Source organism: Denticeps clupeoides, chromosome 2, assembly GCF_900700375.1.
Source record: "Denticeps clupeoides chromosome 2, fDenClu1.1, whole genome shotgun sequence".
Lineage (NCBI taxonomy): Eukaryota > Metazoa > Chordata > Actinopteri > Clupeiformes > Denticipitidae > Denticeps > Denticeps clupeoides.
Genome location: NC_041708.1, coordinates 28957470 through 28981533, shown reverse-complemented (window position 1 = coordinate 28981533; position 24064 = coordinate 28957470). Strand labels below are relative to the sequence as shown.

Genomic DNA, 24064 nt, shown 5'->3' with positions numbered 1-24064 from the left:
CATCAGGCTACTGGCAGCAGCTGCACTCTGTTCTACCCCTTACTGTGATCTAAGCCGGAGGGCCGCCAGCCTTACCCAGACCACAGCCGACGCCAATGGAACTGGGGACATATGGCGGGACCTTGCTTCATTCCGATCCATTAGTTTTGTGTTGGACCAAATGTCATTTTCAATCATTTCAATAACAAATTAAGCTCCAGGTTCAGTGACTGTTTTGAAAAATAAATCCAATGAAATCATGAATTTGAGAAGTATTTGCATGGTAATGAATAAGCATGCTAAATACCCATCACAGTGAAAAGCATAGCATCTCTATTATGTGAAATATAATACTACAGTGCAGCATGTTCTGAGCTAATATCCCACTCCCAAATGAACACTGCATCCTTGCAAACCACAAGTCTGATCTTGACCCCCCCCCCACCTTAACCACACGGTCAGAAATCGAAGTATGACATTTGATAGCAGTTTTAAACAGGTTGACTTTATCATCAAGTTTTTACCAGCTTCAATTTTTGACTAAAGTCAAGATCTTGACCCACGGCAACCTGGAGAAAGCCATTCATGCTTTTTAATCGCTCTCAGCTCAACTACTGCAATGCTCTCTGAATTGGAATCAACCAAACATTATTAAATTGTCTACAACTTGTCTGCTGACAAACACCCGGAAGTACGGCCACATCACACCGTATTCACCAGTATTGTCTACACTGGCTCCAACTTCAGAGTCTCTTGTGACCAAAAAAAACACAGCCATGACACTATGTGGAGTTCCTTTTTTAGGGGAGGGGTAGGAAATTCTTTAGACCATTTCTTGCCACTGCAGGACATTGACAGGATAGGGGAACTCGTATTAATTTTAAATTATCTGACAACATTACAATTTAATAATAGGGGACCTTTAATGTGTAAACAATTATTTTAAAGTGCTTTATTTATTATTATTTATTATTTTAAAGTCTTTTGTTTTTTCTTAACACTGTTAAGCACTTTGGTCATGCTAGGTTGTTAAAATGTGCAATATATATATAAAACAAACAACAACATAGTTTCTTACTTTCCCCTCCAGGAGTGTTTGGTGGTGTAGAAACAGGCCAGGTCCTTGTTGTCTTTGAGGACATTCATCTTCTGACAGGGCCTGTAAAGGGGTAACAAGGTCAGGGTTAAATCCACAGTGAGGAGGAATGAAATACAACATGGACACAGGACACTTTTCGAGCTCAAGCTAATAAGAGAAAAAACATGTAATTCAATTTAATGCAATTTACAGAAGACAATACAGTGAATCAGTATTCAAATGACAAGATTCACGCCGGTTCATTTATATATATATATATATATATATATATATATATATATATATATATATATATAGAGAGAGAGAGAGAGAGAGAGAGAGAGAGAGAGAGAGTATAGCTTTAGTAGAGTTTATATAAACTTGTGTATTTTAGGATTTAAGTTTAATGATGCAGCCTGCTGCCCAGTGAATATACATTAAAATGTCAATGCTATAGGCACAAGCACAGCAGCTTCACACATTCCACACCACTTCTGCAAAATTGTCTTGATGACCATAGCCAGCCAGAGAGTGGGGAGAGTGAGAATTCCGACGAGGAAACAGGTTCCTTACCAGCCAGCCCAGATCCTGTAGGACCCTCTGCCAGACGGTCTGGTTCCAGGTCTACCCGCATTAGAAACCATCATTAATAGACAATGAACCTGCTGAAACTGTGGTCTCCGATGACGCACTGTGGCAGGGGGTCCAACAAGGTCCTCAGTTATCTGGTTAATTCAGGCCAAAAGGACAGAACTGTCCAATAGGATGCTACTAACCTTATCATTTACTGGATAGCCATGATGTCACGCTAATGGAGAAACCCTTTGCTGAATTCTCTTTTGAACCCTGGGGGGCAAATACTGAACTAACTTTAACTAGAGAACAGCCTCCAACACCAAAACTGATTACCAACTGATAATGATCAACTGAAAATGTGATCTTAACACACTCTAAACTCAAGGTAGTTAGAACTGTATTACAACATGTAGATGCTGGTGGTTGTAATGTTGCTTCATTTGTGCAGCTTCTAGTTTGACATAAAATGAACAGCCAGCCATTTATACAAAATGGAAAGTGGCTGTGAGCCATCATTATGCCATGCAGGAAACAGAATGAAAACCTGGTATATTTGTGTCTCTCTATGAATGAAGTGAAAGCGATACGAGGACCTTCACAGCTACGACTTTCAAGCACACTGATTCTAGGCAAAAAAAAAAAAAAAAAATGCTGATGCGTGAATGAATGGATGTTAAGGAGAAAAAAAGAAAGATGGCATATCTTGTTCTCTTAGAACTATGATCCGCACAAACATAGCACCTGCAAATGGCCAAGCCGGCGTCAGCACTATGTGGCACTGCTGGAAATGACTTGCTCCACTCTTCCTTCCTCTGACTGTCCTCCTACTGCAGAAAGGCCAACACAGCGACCAAAAGCACCATGCAAGCAGTCCAAGCATGCTCCTTGAAGGTCGGGTTCACAACGGTGGTCTCAGGCATGGGCTTCAGTTGGCACTAATAAAGAAAAGGCTCCAGGTCCTACAGTCATCCTGTGCTCAGACCAAATTCAGAGGATCCCCTGAGGCTGTATCAGTCAAATCATAGGCCATACGGTTTACTGACTACCGAGGGGAAAGCCAACTGGAATATACTTTTTTTTTTAAAGGCCTGGGGGTCACTTCACAAAGCAGTGAGAATTTATTACGCTGAAACAGGAGGGGAAGAGAAGAGAAGGTTGCCAAAATGTGGTCATGTGACAGCCTTTTCTAAGCTGAGCCTCTCTTTGCACAGATCAATAGCGTTGAGACTTTTACAAACCCTTTCTATTACACCCGAAGCCAAAGTGAGCTGTACAGTAGCAGAGGGGGAAAACCAAAACGGCTGACAAAGGGTGACAATGACTGAATAACCATTTATTTCAGTGCTGACAGTGCGCATTATTATAGTGCAGTTCAGTGCATAGATTTTCAATGACTGTAAAAGGCACATTTTTCCCCGCAGGTGGAATTTATGTGGGTGAATAGAAGTAGACCAGTTAGGAATGAAAAGTACACATGTATATTTTGAATATCAAACAGAGATTTGTGCTTGTGGCATGAATTTCATCTCTGTCATCAGAAAAGCAGGAGCGCAGACTAAGCAAAATTCTGTGATGTAACACAACTGAAACTACAACTAGACACTAGTTACCACAGCACACTAGAGGATCCAACTTAATTTCTGCACCGTACTTCTACCGTTGACTGCGTAGAAAGATCGGACCAGATTCATCAAAATATTGAAGAGCAAAACCACTTAGAGAAATGCCCAAGCTGCTTCTCTTGGAGGAGCTCTGGGAGAAAGAAGGCAGTCACATGACCTGTCATGCTGGAGGGCGGAGTTTAATGTGCAGAGTGTGCAAATGTGCTTAAAATGCATCTTCTGTCAGACACTCAAAAAACAATTATACAAAGTAATGTCTCAATGCACGCTGACAGCTTAACCTTAAGTGAACCTCCTGTCTGATAAAGTTGGACGTGGATGTCGTCTGTCAGTGACTAGCATGATGTTTGCAGGCCTCGGTCACAGTTCCCCAGGTAAAGAAGAGCTTTGACAGCCAATAGTAAGACCAGCTGGAATTATGGGCTGACTAAATACATATATTAATGATAATAATAAATACGGCGGACATTTAATTGATTTTCCAACTATCAAAGTAGTAAAGGTCATTAAAGGGGACCATGTGTATTTTTTAAAGAACTTTACATGAACATCTACACGTTGCCCCAAGTCATCAGGTGCGTTTTTATACTCTTATCTTTACAACTGTGCCTGAAAGCCGCGAAAGTCGACGTAATTTCTTTAAAGAGCACTAATCAGTACAGGAGCCGCGACAAAAGGCGCAGCGCCACGTCCTGTCAAATTCCACGCAAGGAGGACAACACACCCAACGCGCTCCTTCACGCCCGCTTTCCGCCCCACGACCTCCGATAAAAAGGAGTGCCGGATCCTCACCGGATCTTCCTCCGGACACTGGCGGGCTGGAGCGGTCCAGCGCCGGGCCAAGTCTGACCCAGGCTAGCGCATCCAATACATGCTGTTATATAGAGACACCGCCGAGCGTGTAGAGAAAATCAACACACACACACACACACACACACACACACACACACACACACACACACAGAGTCACACAAACGCTGCGGCCACACTGTGCGGCAGGAGACCGGGAGGCTAACGGCATCTGCTAGCGGGCACCAATCGGCCCAGGAATCCGTAGCATCCAGACGGGGCTATCTCAAATGGAGGGACCGTGCAATGGGAAGAGTGGGGCCGAGCAGCTCAGACTTTACCTTGACGCTCCGCTTCGAACGCAACCCTGTTCCTTCCCTCTGCCCCCGCCCTCCGATTTGCGTCGCCGGGGTTGTTCTGGTCGCCCTCCCCCGAACAGATGCTGCGGCTGGTCAGCTGCGCTACCTCCAGCAAGAAACTCAGGACGCTGCCATCTTCCTTTTGCCACAAGTGCAGCAGTGCGCATGCGCAGAGGCGCGGCCTGTCATGGGGATGTCAGCTGACAGCCTCGGCCGGAAAAGGCGACACTGGACTCGTGTGCCGTAGAGTCGTGTGCTCGTACGATACTGTGCACACATAATGGTTTTCTGAATACAACTTGTTTATTTCAGACGTTTATTTTCTTTTTCTTTTTTTTTTTAAGTTCAAACGAGTACGAAATATTTTGTTCATAAAGCTGGAAAGCGTGCAGGGCTGTTTCTCCGTAGAACTTATGTAGGGTTATTGCATTAATTCGCAACAAAATATGCCATAAAATACCTATAAGATCAGTGATGGCAGTATCCTGGGATTTGTGATATGTTTTCATTCATATTTTTACAAAGACTCGGTGTCTGAGAGCAAGAATGAATCAAAAAGCTGTTGTTCCAAAGAAAAGCAGAGTCCATGCTCATCGTTAAAATGAAGGATGGTGCAAGAACAACGGGAGCTTTCCAAAAACACATTTTCGTCGCACGTCCTATTCGCCATTCCTTTTCCGAACGGAAGACACTCGCGCCCCCCAACGGGAAAATCACAACATTGCTCATGCAACACGAACGATCAGAGAGAAAACGCACAAACTGCAGTTAGAGGTGTTCGTGCACCGATGACTCTCTCTTTTACAGTCAATACTATGCATAATTCAGAAAAAAATAATGACCCATTCGGCAGAACAAGGCGGCCTCTTACGTTATCATACAAGTATTTCAGTAAATTTTACCGGTGCACATCTACAAACAAAAAGAAGCAAGTGAAAAATGCAGTCAAACAGAGTTGATAATTTTAGTCCGCTGGTTATGTAGCTTTCTTCTCGTCTGGACCAATGTTCACCCTAACACCGACCCTGCGCTTTAACTGTGGTGCTGCGTTTGGTATAAGGGTATTTTGAAGTAGTAGACCAACCACGTAACCATGTTATTGCTGATGTTGCATGGACTCACCGCGACTGAAGGTACAGGGGAAACATGTTTGCTTCTGGGACAGGGCAGCCGATGTGCAGCGCAGCTTGGACACAGGGATCACGTTATGAAGCATCTGATCCAGGGGGGGCAACAGCACGCGCTGCCCGTTAGTCTAATTGAGTTACTGTCGGACTACGGCGGAGCAAAGAGGGAAGGCCGGAGTACAGGCTTTTTTCCTGGGATGATCCCAAAACAATATGGACTTTGAAATCCCTAAGGACTTTTTCAAGTGGCTCTGTCTGCTCCAGGAAAAAAAAACTTAGACCCCTGCCTGGCCGCCTGCATCACAAACTCCCTCAATGACAGTACGTTAGGCTAAAGAACATCACATCTGTGGTCAGCAGCACAGGAGCCCCGCGGGATGCTCCACTAGTCTGTGGTTGCCAGTGTCCTCTTCTTTGGTGTGGCATGCACCACAAAAGAAGGCCTCGTCCAGGCTGGAGAAGCTGATCATGAGGGTGGTTGGCATGAAGCTGGACTCGTTGTGGACAATTGCATGCACCCTCTGCACACTGGGTGGTAGTAGCCTAGTGGGTAAGACACTCGCCTGTGAACCAGGAGACCCAGGTTCAAATCCCACTTACTACCAATGTGTCCCTGAGCAAGACACTTAACCATGAGTGTCTCCAGGGAGACTGTCCCTGTAACTACTGAATGTAAGTCGCTCTGGATAAGGGCGTCTGATAAATGCTGTAATTGTAAATGTAAATTCCATGACACAATGCTCCTACTCAAATCCAAAACCAGAATAGACCTCAAAACTCCCTTGTCCCACACGCCATCGAACCGTTCAACTCAAGAGGACAAGAAGGAAAGAGGAGAAGCAGGGACAATTATCCAAACCAAACACAACTGGACAATTAAACATTATTTACTGTGCGACAGGACACGTGACTGTGAAATTAACACGTGGCACGATAATTTTTAGATTGTTCCCATCTTGTGGGGCAGTGGTGGCCTAGCGGTTTAGGAAGCGGCCCCGTAATCAGAAGGTTGCTGGTTCAAATCCCGATCCGCCAAGGTGCCACTGAGGTGCCACTGAGCACCGTCCCCACACACTGCTCCCCGAGCGCCTGTCATGGCTGCCCACTGCTCACTCAGGGTGATGGGTTAAATGGGTTAAATGAGGACAAATTTCACTGTGTGCACTGTGTGCTGTGCTGCTGTGTATCACATGTGACAATCACTTCACTTTCCCTATTTTTTTTTTTTTTTTTTAACTACCCCAAGAAGTCCTGCACTGGACCTCACTCGGCCACAGGGGGGCCGCCAGTCGTTAGTAACGCGGTGACGCTGTTCCGTTTCCAAGCACCCTCCATCCATCCCTAACAACACTTCTGCACATTTTGTCCAGCCTGCCCGACGCGCTTGAGCCGACCGACGTGCGTCAGTCAACAACAACCACAAAAATCAACATATTTTGCCGGCGAATCTTCTCTTGCTTCACGGGAATTAGCAGCTTTCGGAGGTCTGGCTGCAATGGTAAGTGGCTTAGCTCTCCGGCTAGTCCACCGGCGCTGTTAGCCGCAGGCTCTGGCGTGCCGGGGAGCTGCGGCTCTTCAGATGTGTTCGTTTTATCGAAGGCTAAAAATGTCGCTAACGAGCTAGTTTGCCTGTTGTTTGGTCCACAGCGCCTCCCGTTACTTCTTGGCTAACTGGATGCCCGAGACAGCTAGCTAAGGCCAGGCGTGTGAGCCTGGCGACTCTCCCGACGCGCCGGGAGTTTAGCGAAGAGCAATTTCAAATTTCACTCAGTGTGCGGTCACATTGTGACCTTGAGTTATTTCCCTCCAAAGTTACGCGTGGCTTATGAGCGCTCGTTACGCGCCGCTGCTGTTAATAATGGCAAATCCGCTCGAAACGTTTTTTTGTTTGTGTGTTTGACTGCACGTCAGGTCGAACTCCCTTCTCGTGGCGTTTCTGGCTGCGACGACGCCGTGCGCATTCTGAGCACAAGGCGGCGCTACAACACAAGCGGGTTTTTTTTGCGGCCACCCTTCATGATTCGATAGCAGGGGCCCCGGGGGTTGCTTAGCTTCCCCGTTTCGTTATTCGGGTAACTTGGCCCGGTCCACATCTTTGGCCGCCATCACATTTGTCATTTTAAGAATTTTAACGTGGACGGGATTTATCCGACTCACTTACAGGGTCAGTCCCCTACCCCCCCCCCCCCCCCCCCCCCCCCCCCAACCCCACAATATTCATTTTGAATTGATAGTTCTCCTTCTTAATTAGAACCTTTAAAGCAGAGTTAATTTGCTGCAATCTGTGTGCATGAAGATTTGTCTTCTTTATGATGTTGTCGTTTTTCAACAATACATAAAAAAAATCTAATATATTGATGTTCATTATCATATATTGAATCATATCTTCTGTATCTGAGTCACCATTACTTGCTTTTTTTTGGTAATCTATAGGCTGATTTTGGTTTTAATGAGCACCATCAGAATGAAGTCATCAATTACATGCGATTTGCACGTTCAAAGAGGGTCTTAAGCCTCAAGACGATTGACTCTTGCTTTCAAGACATGAAGGACAGTAGGTAAGTTTCTGTGATGTTTGCTCAGACAGCATTATCACGTGATACATATGCTACACATCATTCTTTACTGATGCTATTGATACACACGCTTGCTTTCTCATGTAGTTCTCAATTCTTACATTGCTCTTCTTCCATCCCTCAGGCTGGTGGAGGAGACTTTCACAGCGGATGAAGTGAGCGAGATGTTGGACGGACTGGCACTTGTAGTGCGAGGAGATGTGGAGATGGAGCTCATAAACACGGCCCACACCAACGTGCTGCTACTCAGGCAGCTTTTTTCACAGGCTGAGAAGTTCTACCTCAGGCTTCATACGGACATATCAGAGCTGGAGAACAGGTGGGTTTGTTTATCGAGTAGGCTGGAGGCATCGTCATTGTTCATTAAATGGCTTCTTCATGGTAAACACCTTCTAAACCTAATCTTAGACGGGATCAAAATAAACTTTGAAAGGTAGGTTTGTAGGCTAATGTTGTTAATGTAGGCTACTGCAGTTAAAACTTTTTTTTCACCAGGTTATCAGAATATAGCAGAGAACACTTATGAACATGAACTTATGACTGTCTGAAGTGATACAGCTGGAAGGACCTAGATCTCAGTTCTTATGTCAAGTGAGTGGGCTGTGAAAGCTTTTGCTCTTTGAAAGGCCTGGTGGCCATTACGAGCAATCTTGACTATTAGGTCAGAGTCTTTTCAAACTGTCTGGACTGCATCAGCACCAGTTCCCATCATATTGGTGCGCAGGTTAAGCCAAAGGCTCAGCCAGTACTCCTATATATTATGGAGGGACAAGTGTTACACAAGTGTTCTGATGGTGTAGGCATCTAATAAGACATGACCGTTTATTACAATTACTTGCACAAATGGTCTAAAATGCCTGTTTTTTGTGTTGCTTGATCAAGAGTAAGCAAAGAAAGATGATTGTGAAAAAATTGCAGTCAGTCATGCAGTCAGTCAATTAATCAGTTATGTTGTACTACAAGGTCTAAACTTGTTTACAAAAAGTTGGCCTGTCTTAGTCCTGGATAAACAACCCTGTACTGGGGTTGATCTCAACAAACAGCAAACCGAAAACTGAACTGTATTTGACCTTGGGAAAATGAAATGACGATAATGGAGGTTCAAAGGAGGGAAAACATCCACCTGGCCTGTTACACCCGCTTCTCTTTGCATCTGATGTTTATGCGGCTCTGTTCTCACCTACTTCAGAAAACTACATTACATACCACACCCCCTGGACCACCTCACTTCCCACTCACAAAAGCACGCCCTTTGCTGTGGGGACACGTGTGTCCTTGTAAACCACAGCTTTGTGTGTGTTAAACTACACTGTCTACATGGAGACAAACAGAAATCTTTTTATTTTCTCATGAAGAAAACGGTTAACTGCCAGAAGCTGCTTCCGCAATCTCCTCCATCACCACCACAACCCCCCGACTGCTTCTATGGACTTGAAGATTTGTCCTTTTCATGAACCTGCACCTGCTCACTAATTGCTCTCCACCGTCCTTCTCAGTGTTTTTTTTTTTTTTCAACTCCATTTGTAATACTTCATTCATTCTCAGTTAAAGAACAATAAACTGTACTTGTAAGGCCTAGATGACCCTCCATACAGGTTGAATAACCTAAACGGCAGAAACAGACCTCTTACATGTCCCTTATTACCATTTATTACAAGTTTGGTTATTTGTTCCTTAGTTCCTTTTTTTCCACATCTCTGTAGAGAACTTCTGGAGCAGGTGGCTGAATTTGAGAAGACAGACTTTAAGTCATCCCATAAGGTGAGTATCAATAATTAAAATATTCCACATTTTGATCATTTTAATTAATTAACAGTGTTTCTAACTCTGTTCAGTCCCCCGCTAAAGTAGTCTGTTTTACAACCTGATTGTTAAAACATAAAACATAATAAAGCAAACCTCAGGTCAGTTGAGCTGTAATAAAGGTACTTTTGTTTTCCAGGCAAACCAGGAATCTATCAAACCAAAATTAGCACCATTGAATGAAGGAGGAGTGTCTGAGCTCCTCAACAAGGTAATGCATTTGCATTTACATTTACATTTATGGCATTTATAAGACACCTTTATCCAGAATGACTTACAATCAGTAGGGGACATTCTCCCCTGGGGCAACTTAGGGTTAAATGTCTTGCTCAGGGACACAATAGTAGTAGTAAGTGGGATTTGAACCTGGGTCTTCTGGCTTATAGCCAATTTTGTTACCCACTAGGCTCACAGAGGGGGCAAGCACTTTTTCACACCACTGTAAATACTAAGCAGTGTTTAGTTCAGCTCCAGACCCATGCAGAATTAATACAATTTTTGTTTATGACCAGGAAATTGCAAGACTACAGGAGGAAAATGACAAGCTCAAAGCAAGACTGAGGACACTGGAATCACAGGTCTAATGGCGGGGTTTTGGGTCAGACATGCCAAGCATCATGTTCTTGAACTGTTGTACTATTTTGAGTTGTAGGCCTATTGATAGGCTAACATTAATTGTGTCTATCTGTGTGTTTCAGGCTCTGAGTGCTTTGGATGAGAGGTCCAAGGCTGAAAAAGCCCTGAGAGACCTACAAAAATGTCATGGAGAGCAGCAGGTATAGATATCACCTTCACAGCTAGAAGGCCACTTTTTAAACCGTCCTGGGAATCGTGAAAAACAGTGTTGTGGACGATTGAACTGTGTTATTGACGTTGTTTCACATGCCATGAACATGCTGATCATTATTATTATTACTACTACTACTACTACTTAATAGGCTTTGCTATGCGGGTAAATTCATTTCGACTACATCATAGTTTTGATGCCTTCAGTGAGAATCTAGCAATGTAAATGGTCATGATAAAAAAAGAAAACACATTGAATTAGAAGGTGCGTCCAATCTTTTGTCCTGTACTGTATGTCATCTAGAAAAAAAAAATCTTAAAAGGATATTAGATTTGGAGCACACATCATGAGTTCATATGGTTGCCCCTTTTTCTAGCTGGCCCAGCACACCCAGGAGGTCAGCAGCTTGGAGAACACCATGGCCACACTGCAGGCTGACTTTGAGAAGTCTCTGAGTGCGAACGCCGCATCTCAGAAAGATCTAAAGGACAACCTTGTGGTGGCCAAACACGATCTGCTGCGTGTACAGGAGCAACTTGCTTTGGCTGAGAAGGTTAGGAGATTCCAATCCAGCCTCCATTTTTTATTAAATATAACTGTAATGTAAATGTAAATGTTTCTAATCTGACATGATTGTATGGGTTAGCAAACCGCTGTTAACATAGTAAACATAGCTGAGTTGAGTTAATTCAGAGACACATTTTAAAAGTCTGTTATTAAATGAAATAGAAAGTGATTGTTTTTTTCATTGTGACACATAGCAAGCACAGCACACAGTGCACACAAGGAATTTTTTTACTCCATCACCTATTCCATCACCCTCTGAGGATTGGGAACATCCACCCTACCCTCGCCGCAGTCCTCCAGACTAAAGGGGCAGTGTTGGCCTTGTGGTTAAGGAAGAGCTCCCATAATCAGAAGGTTGGCGGTGCGAATCCCGGTCCGCCAAGGTGCCACTGAGGTGCCACTGAGCAAAGCACTGTCCCCACACACTACTCCCCGGGTGCCTGTCATGGCTGCCCACTGGGTTAAATGCAGAGGACAAATTTCACTGTGTGCTGCTGTGTATCACAAGTGACAAGCACTTCACTTTATTATTTATTATTGTGAGCAGTGTATGAGGATGTTACTTTGCTCATTGGTGCATTGAATGTTCGGGATTTGAGCATGCAACCTTCCGGTTAGTCCGTTTCTTTTCCCACTAGACCACCGTGGAGCAGGATGTATACATTTTGGTTTGACAATATGTGAGACCTGTTTTCAGTGAATCAGTGGCAAAATATTGTAGAAACCTGGTTGGTTCTATTTTCCCTCCGCAGGTCGCTCTGTCACACTTTAAAACCGATGTTTGTATTTCTTGTTTTAGGAGCTGGATAAGAAGTTTCAGCAGACTGCTGCCTACCGCAACATGAAAGATATCCTCACCAAGAAAAATGACCAAATCAAGGATCTCAGAAGACGCCTGCAGAAGTGGGTTGCAGCTGAGATGGATAGATGATGTACACTGAATTGTGTTCCACATTGATGTGAAAATTAAGCTTCTCAATCTTCTTTTTCCCCACAGGTATGAATCAGATGACTGAATGCTAAACGTCATTCATGAAAAACTCAAAGGCTGATTGAACAGACTGAAGAAGAATGCTGCCAGAGATGGTTGCACAGTTTCCTGTACTGAACTCTACATTCTTTCTTTGGGGACAGAATTAAAGAAGGGCTTTGGATTAAAAAAAAAAAAATCACACTTCTGCCTATATTAAACCTGAAGGGGGCACTTCTCTAGACCTTAGCAGCTGTTCCTAGATCTAGGAGCTGCTGAGCTTGGAAAAGTCCTCGCAAGAGAATCCTGGTACTACTGTTTATGTCTTGCCTCTGTGGATCTGCATTCTGTGCGTTTTCTCACCAGCACTTTGCAGTTATGGTTACTTTTGTGCTTTACCATGGGGATTCGGTTGGTTGAAATGGGAATGTTCTCTCCACATTATGTGCGCGTTTAGAAAATATGACAACAATCACGAACTTGTGTCTTTGGTCAAGGCAGTCTCTTTCTGGCTGTATTTAATCAACAAGCTCTTAATCTTTTAACTTGAGAAACACTAAGATGGAGCTGTGTCTTATCCGTTCACGTTGATAGTATAATGCTTTAGTATATTGGACACACTCCAAATGGGGAAATGTTTACATTCATGCATCAGTCATTATTATTTATGAGTGTGTATTATTCAAAATCATTATCACTCTAAATCAACAGATCAAATACATCAAAACCATGAATCCTTCCAAAGTCTTTCATTTATGGTTTTATTTATTGGAATATTTCACTAATAATTCTCAGCGCGCAAGAGCATTCTAAAACTGCTCAAGAGCGTATCTCAAACTGCTTTTTGACAGAGAAGTGAATAAAGATTACTTGTGTTTCTTCCCTAACTTTTACTGGGCATCGAAATCTTGTTTGTCACTTGATTGAAAATAGTACAGTGATATGGTTTTTAGTAAAGAGAGCTAACTCCAGCTGGCTTCCTGGGAAGTATCAGTGATAAGATAGCTTTGTGATGGCATGTTCTGTATAAAATTCTCACTGTTTGAATGGAAAAATTCAGCTCAATAATATCCTGTAGAAGGTGTGCCCTGCCCTTGTAATTGTAAGACTCTAAGCTTGTCCTATTTTTTGTGCTACAATAGATACATTAGTTAAAAGTGCTGATCATCGAGCATTTGTATGACTAGCACCTTAAATGACAGGGATGTCTACTGACGCTGGTGTACAATGGCTACTGGGAGTCTTGAAAAAGGGGGTGAAATGGGGAGTGGGTTTGTATCATTCCGAACAAAGAATTAGGGCAGGTGCAAGCTGTCAGTCATGCTTACAGTCTCTTCCTATTTTAAACTATGTTGATCAAAGAAACATGAAAACAATTTTGTCTCAGTGCCCTCTTATGGACTCAAAACTGAGTCCTGCAAATTCATATTTCCCCCTGTCAAACAACTAACCATGTTCAAGCATGGAAAAAAAAGAACCTTTCCAAAAAAAACTCTCAGACTCATGCAGGTTGACCAGAATGACCCCTAACCCTGCCCTCCAGGGGCACACAGAAAGGTTTGGTGGGCAGTCAGTATTTTTGGTGAAATATCCTGAGGTAAACCTACAGTAGTGTGTAAGTTGGTGTTTTTTTTTTGTCTGTGTGTCTGTGGGAAAACATCAGTGGGGAAAAAAAAGTACTCATCGGTCTTCCCAAAGATGTACATAATGTCCAAAAAACTGTGATACAGTTATAATGAAAGACATTATAAAAAAAAAAAAAAAAAGTCTTAACAAGTACACAAAACAGAAGTATGGAAATTACAGCTAGTGAAAGGCCAGTCCCAGCTTGAATTTTCTTTTATTTTTTTTGACATGTTTATTCTGTATTTGCAGGATAGATGTACAATGTACTTTCCAGAAATACAATCACTTTAAGGTATGGCGACATGAATTTCACTTCAAAATGCAAAAACAATACTTATAACAACTTATAAACAATAATCAACATTTAAACAATACCATAATACTATAATATGTAATTTAGAACAAACACACACACGCGAAAAAAGCTTTTTTAAGTTAGTTAAATGTCAAAGTGACGTTCATGTTAACTAGCATCACAAAAAGTGTCCCCAGATCCGATCCATACACTTACCCATCTCTCCTGCTTCCATCACAACTGAAAAACTTCCTGTTCAGTTGCTGTATAATATATATGTATTATTTTAGCATTCCTAACAATTTTAACTCCTTCTTGTCTAAAAAAAATATTATGCCTTTACTAAAAACCCTTTTCCTCTCTTGCGCCTGTTTTCTTTTTATTGTCCTTTTCTTGATGTTAACCACAGTACCTCTGTCAGTGCTATAATTCTGCATGTGTGTATGAACAAGAGCAAACGCAGCCTTCACCATGACTAATGTCATGTCCGCCACAGCAGCTGCAGGGGTACTTTAATGCTACGCTGTCTCTGGCCAACTTGAGAAAGTGTATATGAGTCTATGCATACACGTAAGGGAAGCACAAAGCAACGAGTTTCACACAGGAAGCCGGCAGGAGCACAGCTCTCACTGCACTGCTCAACATAACCTGGCATGTCAAACCCCTCCTCATCAGTTTGAAGGATAAAACCTAAAAAAAAAAAAAAAAAAAATCCCAGATGCATGAGGAATCTTTTCAAGAGTCCTGTCAGCACTGGCAGCATGAAGACAAACATTACGAATTGAAATAAATCTCAGTTCAGAGGCCAATGAAAAAAAAAAGAAAGAAAAAAAACAGGAAGTGGTTGGTTGGTGCCGTTAATTTCTTTGAGTCTGTAGCTCTATGTGGCATTGGCCAAAACCAGTTTCCCAGAATGCACATCGTTGGCTGGAAAAAGAGGGGTTTTCAATCTACAGGCAGTTGTAAAATAAAAAATAAACTGCTGACAAAGTTCCCATAACATTTGTTATACACTTGTACTGCAGAAAATGCAACATAACTGACCACTTCGTACGCTTCATCTAATAAGCGTCACTAATTTGGCACTGGACTATATTTCGCACTTTATTTTTCTGATGAAAGAAGAACAGCTTTGCATTGTAATGCATTTCTGTGACTCATACCTCTCCAGTAGCTGTTTCTTTTCTTGCAGAACCTAACCCTGGTGCACCAGAGTCTTAGAGCTGAAGCCCAGTTGGGTGCCAGCAATGCAAGGCTGCCAATCAGGCCCACATTCAGAGGCTGGTGGCCAGGACGGATCTCAGCAAGGCTTCTGAAATACCATGAATGTTTAATTTGGCATGCTTAGAAAGAAGCTTTAATGGCAAGAACTGCAGACTCTGGCTCAGATGAGTAACTGTTGCTACTCTTTAAAAGTTGGCAAAAAGGCCATGGTGTGTTTTCTCTTTTTGGAGATTCCCTTCAGAGCCGAGTGTCTGTGTACAGATACAGTCTCCTCACCGTCCCTCCACATCAAGAGAGAAGTCTGGTCACATCACTCACCAGCTTAGAATTCATGAGTAGAAAGCCTACCACAGTATCTTAAACCACATATGGTACCAATGCCATCTGTGGTGTGAATATGGACATCTATTCTTTTGATTTTGCAAAGACAAAGTGACACTTTTTTACCCATTTTCTGGACATTCTTGTGCTCCTCCTCGATAAAAGGAATTCAGGGTTGCCTTTTTGAGCTTTTGGGCATCAAAAGTGCTTTTGTTATATAAAATAACTATAGGCCTGCATATAAACTGACTGTCAGGAATCATGTCACCTTTGGCCTCACAAGAACTCAGTGTTCAGCTTTTCTCAGGGTATGTATGGTAAACAGTGAATGTTTCAGTTTGCTTGGTGTCTTTGGTTCATCTGCTTTAGCCAGTCAGCAGAATTGAATTGAGTCACTACAGGAACCAGACACGATAATGAAACAGCTTAACGCCAATATAACTGTTGAACGACATGGTTAGGGGACTTACAGTGTCTGAAAAGACTATTTTTTAAACTGATGTACTTACTAGAGTAACAATTACTGGTTAGAAATTTGGTTAGAAAACATAATTTTTTTCCTCACTGGCTCAATGGTTGTAAGTGGGATTCAAACCTGCCACTTAATTCTCATCTGGTTCATCACAATCATCACTGGACCACAGTGTTGCTTCTCACTCATAGGATTTCCATTCAGACGTTTACTGGAAAAAAGTGAAAGTGATTGTCATTTTGAAACATAACACAGTGAACATAACAAAATGTGTCCTCTGCATTTATCCCATCACCTTAGTGAGCAGTGAGCAGCCATGAAAGCAGCGCGTGGGGATGTTTCCTTATCCACTAGGCCAACTATTGAACTCTGTAGGGTCTGTAGTCTGGGAGGTATTTACTTGATCCCACTCTTCATCTCTCTTTTCTCACTCTCACTGGCAGCATGTATCAGGTTTAGGATTCTCTACTGGCTTTCAGAACAATTTTTCTCCCCTTCATCCAGTCAGCTGGTTCCAACTTGCCCATTCGGAACTTTCTTACTCATCTGATAGCCAGATACTCTCACTCACTTTCCACATTCTAGGAACTACTAGGAACAACCCAATTGTTCATCACTTTTTCCTTTTTTTCCTGATAGTATAGAATCTCTTTTGTTCTCCTTTTTTTTTTACAATGCTTCTTTATAATAGTTGAGGTATTACTTGTTTCATGCACAAGATAAAATGTGGAAGGATAAGTGCATGGATTGGATTACTATATTTAATGTTCTGTTAGCATTGTCAATCAACTTTAAGAAAAAAGGAAGCTTTGGGTTATGGGACATTTGTAAAACTTTCTCCCCTATACAGTATATTGTACGGTTTGTGTGTATTTAAGGTAAGAGTTGTGTCGTGTACATGATCCCATGCCTCATGACAGTGCAGGTGGCAAATAGAAAAGGTTCTCTCAGAACTCTATGTGGTTGTGATACTCTAACTGCCCCCCCCCCCCCCCCCCCCCCCCCCCCCCCCCATCTCGACCTTGCCTTCTCAGAGCAACTGATGTTTCTTAGATTTGGTCATGGCCCTGCTACTCACCATGGTTCAAACAGAGGAACGGAGAAATGGCAGCGTGGGTGACGTGCAGAAATCTCACACCTCACATCTGAAAGTTACAAATCAGATTTGGATACCGAAACCTTTCATAGCGGGGGCTCCCAGGTGAAATCGGTGAAGCAATGAGAATGAGATGCCACTTCTGAAAGACCCACTGAGAATGGAAAGTAAAATACAGTAAACCAAAAAAATCATAATAACAATGATAGTAAATATAGAAGTTTAAGCCTGTTTACTTCCCAAGAATCAGTCTTTACTGGGGAATTTTTAAATGCAGCATTAATGCCATGTGGTATGAAATCCCCACCAGTGTTTCTGTCCCCATGTCCCTTTCGGTTCGCTGTCTTTGTGAGATGCCACTCATATTTCTTTCTGTTTCCTTTCTCTACCCTGCTAAGGTGTAAACATTTACATTACATTTACATTTACATTTACATTTACATATTCACCTAGTCACTCTCAAGTTTGATGAACGTTCAGTTTAAAGTTTCTAAGGAAAGAACTAGTGCACGTTTTGTATAAAAACAAACCTCAAACCTGGAGAATTCCCTTGCAACATGCAAATCAAGAGGGGAAAAACAAAAAGAGTACAGTGAGAAGAGCATGAGTCAAATGTCAAGGATAAGCACAGGAGCCTTCTTCTTAACTTCACAGTGTTCTGTGGCCGTCTCAAATCACCTATAACAGAACTTATTTGCGCACTTTATGTTTTAAATGCCTGTAGCATTTGTGAATTATTGACTCCTTTCGGATAGCAAAAAGGTCGCTCTCGACGACTACCACTTAAACTGTCAAAAAAAAAAACCTTTCATCAGGTCCGTATAAGACACAAAATCAAAGCCATGTGTGCTACATGTCTGAAAGTCTTCTCAGTTACTTGGATGGATTATACAGATGACATGAAATTGGCACAAATCCATCTGTGAGGTTGTAGGACTTTATTTTTCTTTCAAATGTTACATTCAAAGGTTTGCAGGTGGTCTTTTGATCTGAACAGGTAACAAAGGTGTGAATTCATCTGTCACAAGGGGCAGGTGTGCAGCCCTCATGTTGGTCTACGACACACGAAGTGATACATTCACACGGGAGTCTGTCAGACATCATGTTTGGCAGAAGAGTTTTGGCTCCTCAAGTGGTCTCTTCAGTTTACAGCACGCTGTTTATGAGCTGTTGTTTAAGCCAAAACCCAGGAGTTTGTGGTTGGCGGTTGGTGATACGTTAGTTGTTTCAAAACTGTACTATTAGAAGAACACATTTCAGGCTTCCAAAGTGAATACCTAACACAGAACGTTTGGACTTCCTCCTTCAGATATAATTTTTAGGTTGTGGCCTTTACTGGGTGTTCAGAACAGTGTTTCAGGTTTTTGTCATTCCTGCAGCAACAGGAAGTGACATGTCATAGCAAGTGGCCCTTATTTTTTCAGTCCAACAAATTTTTTTAGTCATTCAGGTTAGCAATGCACATCATTTTCAAGCCAGAATAACTAGTGCTTTAAAAATACAAGAGAATAAGAGACTAAAATCACTAAATTTAAATTTTAAAAAATGTTACACAGTTCTCTGTTCAGTCAGGGTTTTTCCCTTTTGTTAAAATGATTACTTTAGGATCTAGGTTTTGCTTTTGTTTTTTCTTTTTGATGATAATGGTATGTAATCATTCAAGATATCATTCAAAGTAGTAGTAATCTTCTGCACGCAGTCATGGAAAGTAACCAAAAGCCCTTCTGAATCACTGAGAAGTGGAGAAATTCCCTTGGATATTCAGTTACTGTTACATTGCTTTTTCATTAAATAATTCATAATCTGCATTTTAAAAATGTATTACATTTAATACATTAAATGTATTAAAAAGTGCATAGAGATCCACTCTCCAAACATGAGAACTTAACTAGGACAGAGTTGGTTGTTTTGTGGAACTCATGTCATGTGATGCGGTCAGACTATAAGTATGCTGAACGCACCAAAATCAGCTTCACTCTTCAGACCAGACTTCAGGGGACTCCTCACCAAAGACGAGTTTCCACTCCCTCCACCGCAGAGTAAGTGTGCCAGCAGTACCAACAGTCATATGCTTTTGTTTCAGGTTGAGTCATGTCAAAAACTGTGATTTCATGAATAATGTGTTTTAGAATGTCCTAAAATGAAAAATATTATTAATTGTGATTATTAAAAAAATCCTGTTATTGTGAAATATGCTGTTGTTAGAGAACAGCTACATTGTTTTAGTAGCATCAATAAAGGCTGATAAGAAGAATCCAGTTTCCCTTGGGGAATAAATGTACTTTTTCATTTTATCCAAAGAAATGACCACTATGGCAGATGACGATTATTCTTCCTCAACCACGGTAAGAAACTCACTAGTTCATTGGTTTTATGGTTACTAAGGTGAGTAGTGTCATGTGGTAGTCTAAAATTATGAACTACTGGGTTTATTAAAGCACAACTGCAACACGTGAAATTGTAGAATGAAGGTGTCACTTATTTTGTTGCAAGCACATAATTCAGTTTTGTGATGTATAACCTAAACATCACAGTTTCCATTGCGGACCGCAGGCTTTTATCGCACAGGAGAATCTGTGTCAGCGTATTACTGCCTGTATTTATATGTGCGGCATGAGCAGAGAGATGTCGCCCCCCGGGAACGCTTCATTTTGCCCCCCGTACAGCATTGTGAAGGCTGGTGAGAAGGATCGTGGGAGGATGTGGTGCCCTGGTGTGGTTTCCGCTCCAGAGACACAACACCTGCACCTGTGAGACACTTTCACAGTGTGAAATTTAGAGTGTCGGTGCCCCACAGTCTGATGTCACTGTCTAGGGGTCTAAGAAGCGTGACAAGGGTGCGGAGAGTAGGACGTCCACTGTTACACACAACCAAACAAAGCATGCAAACAGTGCTTTTATTTACAGCGAGCTAAGGTGTACAATTTAACAGCGGACTCAGCACAGCTAACCAACATCAACACAGTCTAAAGGAAGGGGTGGTCCGGCAGGGATAACTCAAACATGCACAAAAGTTAACAAAAAGGCCACATAAACACACAAAGCTAACAGGCTAACAACAAAGCAGACCCTGGGGACATCCAGAACACCATCTGAAGTCACTTTACAGGGAGTGCAGAATTGTTAGGCAAGTTGTATTTTTGAGGAATAATTTTATTATTGAACAACAACCATGTTCTCAATGAACCCAAAAACTCATTAATATCAAAGCTGAATGTTTTTGGAAGTAGTTTTGAGTTTGATTTTATTTTTAGCTATTTTAGGGGGATATCTGTGTGTGCAGGTGACAATTACTGTGCATAATTATTAGGCAACTTAACAAAAAACTAATATATACCCATTTCAATTATTTATTTTTACCAGTGAAACCAATATAACATCTCCACATTCACAAATATACATTTCTGACATTCAAAAACAAAACAAAAACAAATCAGCGACCAATATAGCCACCTTTCCTTGCAAGGACACTCAAAAGCCTGCCATCCATGGATTCTGTCAGTGTTTTGATCTGTTCACCATCAACATTGCGTGCAGCAGCAACCACAGCCTCCCAGACACTGTTCAGAGAGGTGTACTGTTTTCCCTCCTTGTAAATCTCACATTTGATGATGGACCACAGGTTCTCAATGGGGTTCAGTTCAGGTGAACAAGGAGGCCATGTCATTAGTTTTTCTTTTTATACCCTTTCTTGCCAGCCACGCTGTGGAGTACTTGGACGCGTGTGATGGAGCATTGTCCTGCATGAAAATCATGTTTTTCTTGAAGGATGCAGACTTCTTCCTGTACCACTGCTTGAAGAAGGTGCCTTCCAGAAACTGGCAGTAGGACTGGGAGTTGAGCTTGACTCCATCCTCAACCCGAAAAGGCCCCACAAGCTCATCTTTGATGATACCCGCCCAAACCAGTACTCCACCTCCACCTTGCTGGCGTCTGCCCTTTACCAATCTAGCCACGGGCCCATCAAGACTCACTCTCATTTCATCAGTCCATAAAACCTTAGAAAAATCAGTCTTGAGATATTTCTTGGCCCAGTCTTGACATTTCAGCTTGTGTGTCCAGTTCAGTGGTGGTCGTCTTTCAGCCTTTCTTACCTTGGCCATGTCTCTGAGTGTTGCACACCTTCACCTCCAGTGATGTTGCAGCTCTGAAATATGGCCAAACTTGTGGCAAGTGGCATCTTGGCAGCTGCACGCTTGACTTTTCTCAGTTCATGGGCAGTTATTTTGCGCCTTGGTTTTTCCACAAGCTTCTTGCGACCCTGTTGACTATTTTGAATGAAACGCTTGACTGTTCGATGATCACGCTTCAGAAGCTTTGCAATTTTAAGAGTGCTGCATCCCTCTGCAAGATATCTCACTATTTTTTACTTTTCTGAGCCTGTCAAGTCCTTCTTTTGACCCATTTTGCCAAAGGAAAGGAAGTTGCCTAATAATTATGCACACCTGATATAGGGTGTTGATGTCATTAGACCACACCCCTTCTCATTACAGAGATGCACATCACCTAATATGCTTAATTGGTAGTAGGCTTTCGAGCCTATACAGCTTGGAGTAAGACAACATGCATGAAGAGGATGATGTGGACAAAATACTCATTTGCCTAATAATTCTGCACTCCCTGTATATATGTGGAGGTGACCAATATGCAGATTTTATGAGAATGAAAGGAAAACCATTCAGGTTTTAAAGATCAGAATAACTCTTCAGCCTTGTTCCTGGACCTGGTTCCCAGGTTCTTGCCATAGCTTAGAATCTGTTGACTGTTAATAACCCATTGATGCATGTGGCAGAATCGCAGAACAAAAGGTTATGGTGAATAATGGCTGGAAGAACTCTGGGAGACATAAACACAACATCTGTATGTGCTTTCTGTTTTACAGGATGCTAATAACTACAGCGACTACCCTGATGCTGACTTCCCAGGCTTCCTGTGCAATAAAGACTCAGTGCGGGAGTTCCGCCGGTCCTACGAGCCCCCGCTCTACTGGATCATCTTTGTGTTGGGGGCAGTTGGCAATCTGCTTGTGGTTTGGATTTATATGACCGTCCGCAACCGCCTGAAAACCATGACGGACATGTACCTGCTGAACCTGACCGTGGCTGACCTACTCTTCCTTTGCACCCTGCCCTTCTGGGCCACTGACAGCAGTCAGAACTGGGTCTTTGGCCAGGCCATTTGCAAGTCCGTGTCTGCCCTCTACAAGATCAACTTCTTTGCTTGCATGCTCCTGCTCACCTGCATCAGCATTGACCGCTACGTGGCAATAGTGAGGGTCACAGAGGCCTACAACCAGACAAGGAGGGCCAGGCTTCAGACCAGCAAGATGGCCTGCTGTGCTGTATGGTTGGCCTCCTGCATCCTGGCTCTGCCTGAGTTTATCTTCGCCCAGGTAAAGGACGACTCCTGTAAGCTGGTTTACTGGCAGAACACCAACAATCAAACCAAAGTGCTGGTGCTGTCGCTGCAGATCTGCATAGGCTTTTGTGTGCCTCTGCTGGTCATGGCCTGCTGCTATTCTGTTATCATCCGCAATTTGCTCCAGGCGCGGAGTTTTGAGAAGCACAAAGCCCTGCGGGTGATCTTTGCCGTGGTGGCGGTATTTATCCTGTCCCAACTGCCATACAGTGTTCACTTAGTCTTGGAGGCGGTGCAGGCAAACAACCACACCATGACGGACTGTGAGCAGCTACAGAGCTTCGACATCACAGGCCAGGTGGTCAAGAGTCTGGCCTACACCCACTGCTGCCTCAACCCGTTCCTCTATGTCTTCATTGGTGTGCGCTTCCGGAATGATCTGCTGAAAGCACTGCATCGGATCACTTGTAGGCCGACACCCGCAACGTCCAAGCGACCATCTGTCCTGTCTGATACAGACACCACTCCAGCGTTCTCTTTTTAACTTTGATTCTATAGACACCAGACCATGCTGTTCAGTCAAGTCTCCAAAATCTCATCGCTATGATAGAATGCATTCCATTTTATCAGATCTGTCGAAAGACGCACTTAACACGTCAACAGTCTTCTTTTATACCTGTGATACATTAGATTGTATTACAGGTCTGCAATGCGTCAAACAAACTGTCAGAGATACAGGAATTAACTGTGAAGTTAAGTGTGACAAAATGAATTGTACAAATGTAGATAAATATATATATATATATTGCATGAAAAACTATGCAACAGGTTTACACAGCAACTTTTTTTGTTCATTGTTGTTTACATGACATGAAATGCATTAAATATAAAATGTAAGAACAATTTGTTTTTAATAAATAAAATTCATGTTTTTGTTTTTCTTACTTTGTTTCTGTCTGTCTCTCAATATGCCAAAATATATGCCTGAATATAACCAAAATCGAAATATAGCTTCATAGGTTTTATAACAACTCTTGATGAAAAAAGCTAATAAAGAATCAAGTTTAAGGTTCATGCAGCAGATCACAGTGTGAGTTCATGCTGCTTGATGACAGGAAATCCAGTACAAATAGGGTTAAACAAGTCAGTCAAAACAAAGTACACATATGTGTGGTCGCAGCACGGCAGAATTTTCAACGTATTTTCTGTGGTTGGAGCATGTGGCTGGTGAATGTGGATGAAGTCCTCTCGCTATGACTGACTGTGAGAAGAAAAATCATGCCATACTGTGTTACACTCCTGCATCATGCATCCTGGCTATCACAGATTCCGTTGTCTATGGATGACTCTGCAGTTTCTGCTGTATTAGAGACTGTGCATCCTTGAGGTGATTAACTTTGCAAGTGTTAAATTGCTTACTTGTCCTATGCTACTTGTGC

The 24064-nt window shown here is 42.4% G+C and overlaps 3 protein-coding genes across 3 annotated transcripts in view; 2 read left to right on the top strand and 1 right to left on the bottom strand.

Annotated features, from left to right (window-relative positions):
• Window positions 1-4549, bottom strand: part of dnajc13 (DnaJ heat shock protein family (Hsp40) member C13) — a 29958-nt gene extending 25409 nt beyond the window's left edge. Inside the window, 2 exon segments of the mRNA XM_028967917.1 lie at window positions 1058-1138; window positions 4386-4549. Of these exon segments, the coding sequence (XP_028823750.1) occupies window positions 1058-1125 (68 nt within the window). The 5' untranslated portion in view covers window positions 1126-1138; window positions 4386-4549.
• Window positions 4550-6810: 2261 nt separating this feature from the next.
• Window positions 6811-13120, top strand: lztfl1 (leucine zipper transcription factor-like 1). Its single transcript, XM_028969584.1, has 10 exons — window positions 6811-7028; window positions 7964-8088; window positions 8231-8425; window positions 9810-9867; window positions 10049-10120; window positions 10422-10487; window positions 10608-10685; window positions 11073-11249; window positions 12063-12166; window positions 12261-13120. Exons 1-10 carry the CDS (start codon window positions 7026-7028, stop codon window positions 12277-12279), a joined length of 897 nt encoding a protein of 298 aa, XP_028825417.1. The 5' UTR covers window positions 6811-7025; the 3' UTR covers window positions 12280-13120.
• A 6128-nt stretch (window positions 13121-19248) lies between these two features.
• ccr9b (chemokine (C-C motif) receptor 9b) lies at window positions 19249-23569 on the top strand. The gene is made up of 3 exons (XM_028968380.1): window positions 19249-19306; window positions 19569-19612; window positions 22150-23569. Exons 2-3 carry the CDS (start codon window positions 19571-19573, stop codon window positions 23167-23169), a joined length of 1062 nt encoding a protein of 353 aa, XP_028824213.1. The 5' UTR covers window positions 19249-19306; window positions 19569-19570; the 3' UTR covers window positions 23170-23569.
• The last annotated feature ends 495 nt before the right edge of the window (window positions 23570-24064 follow it).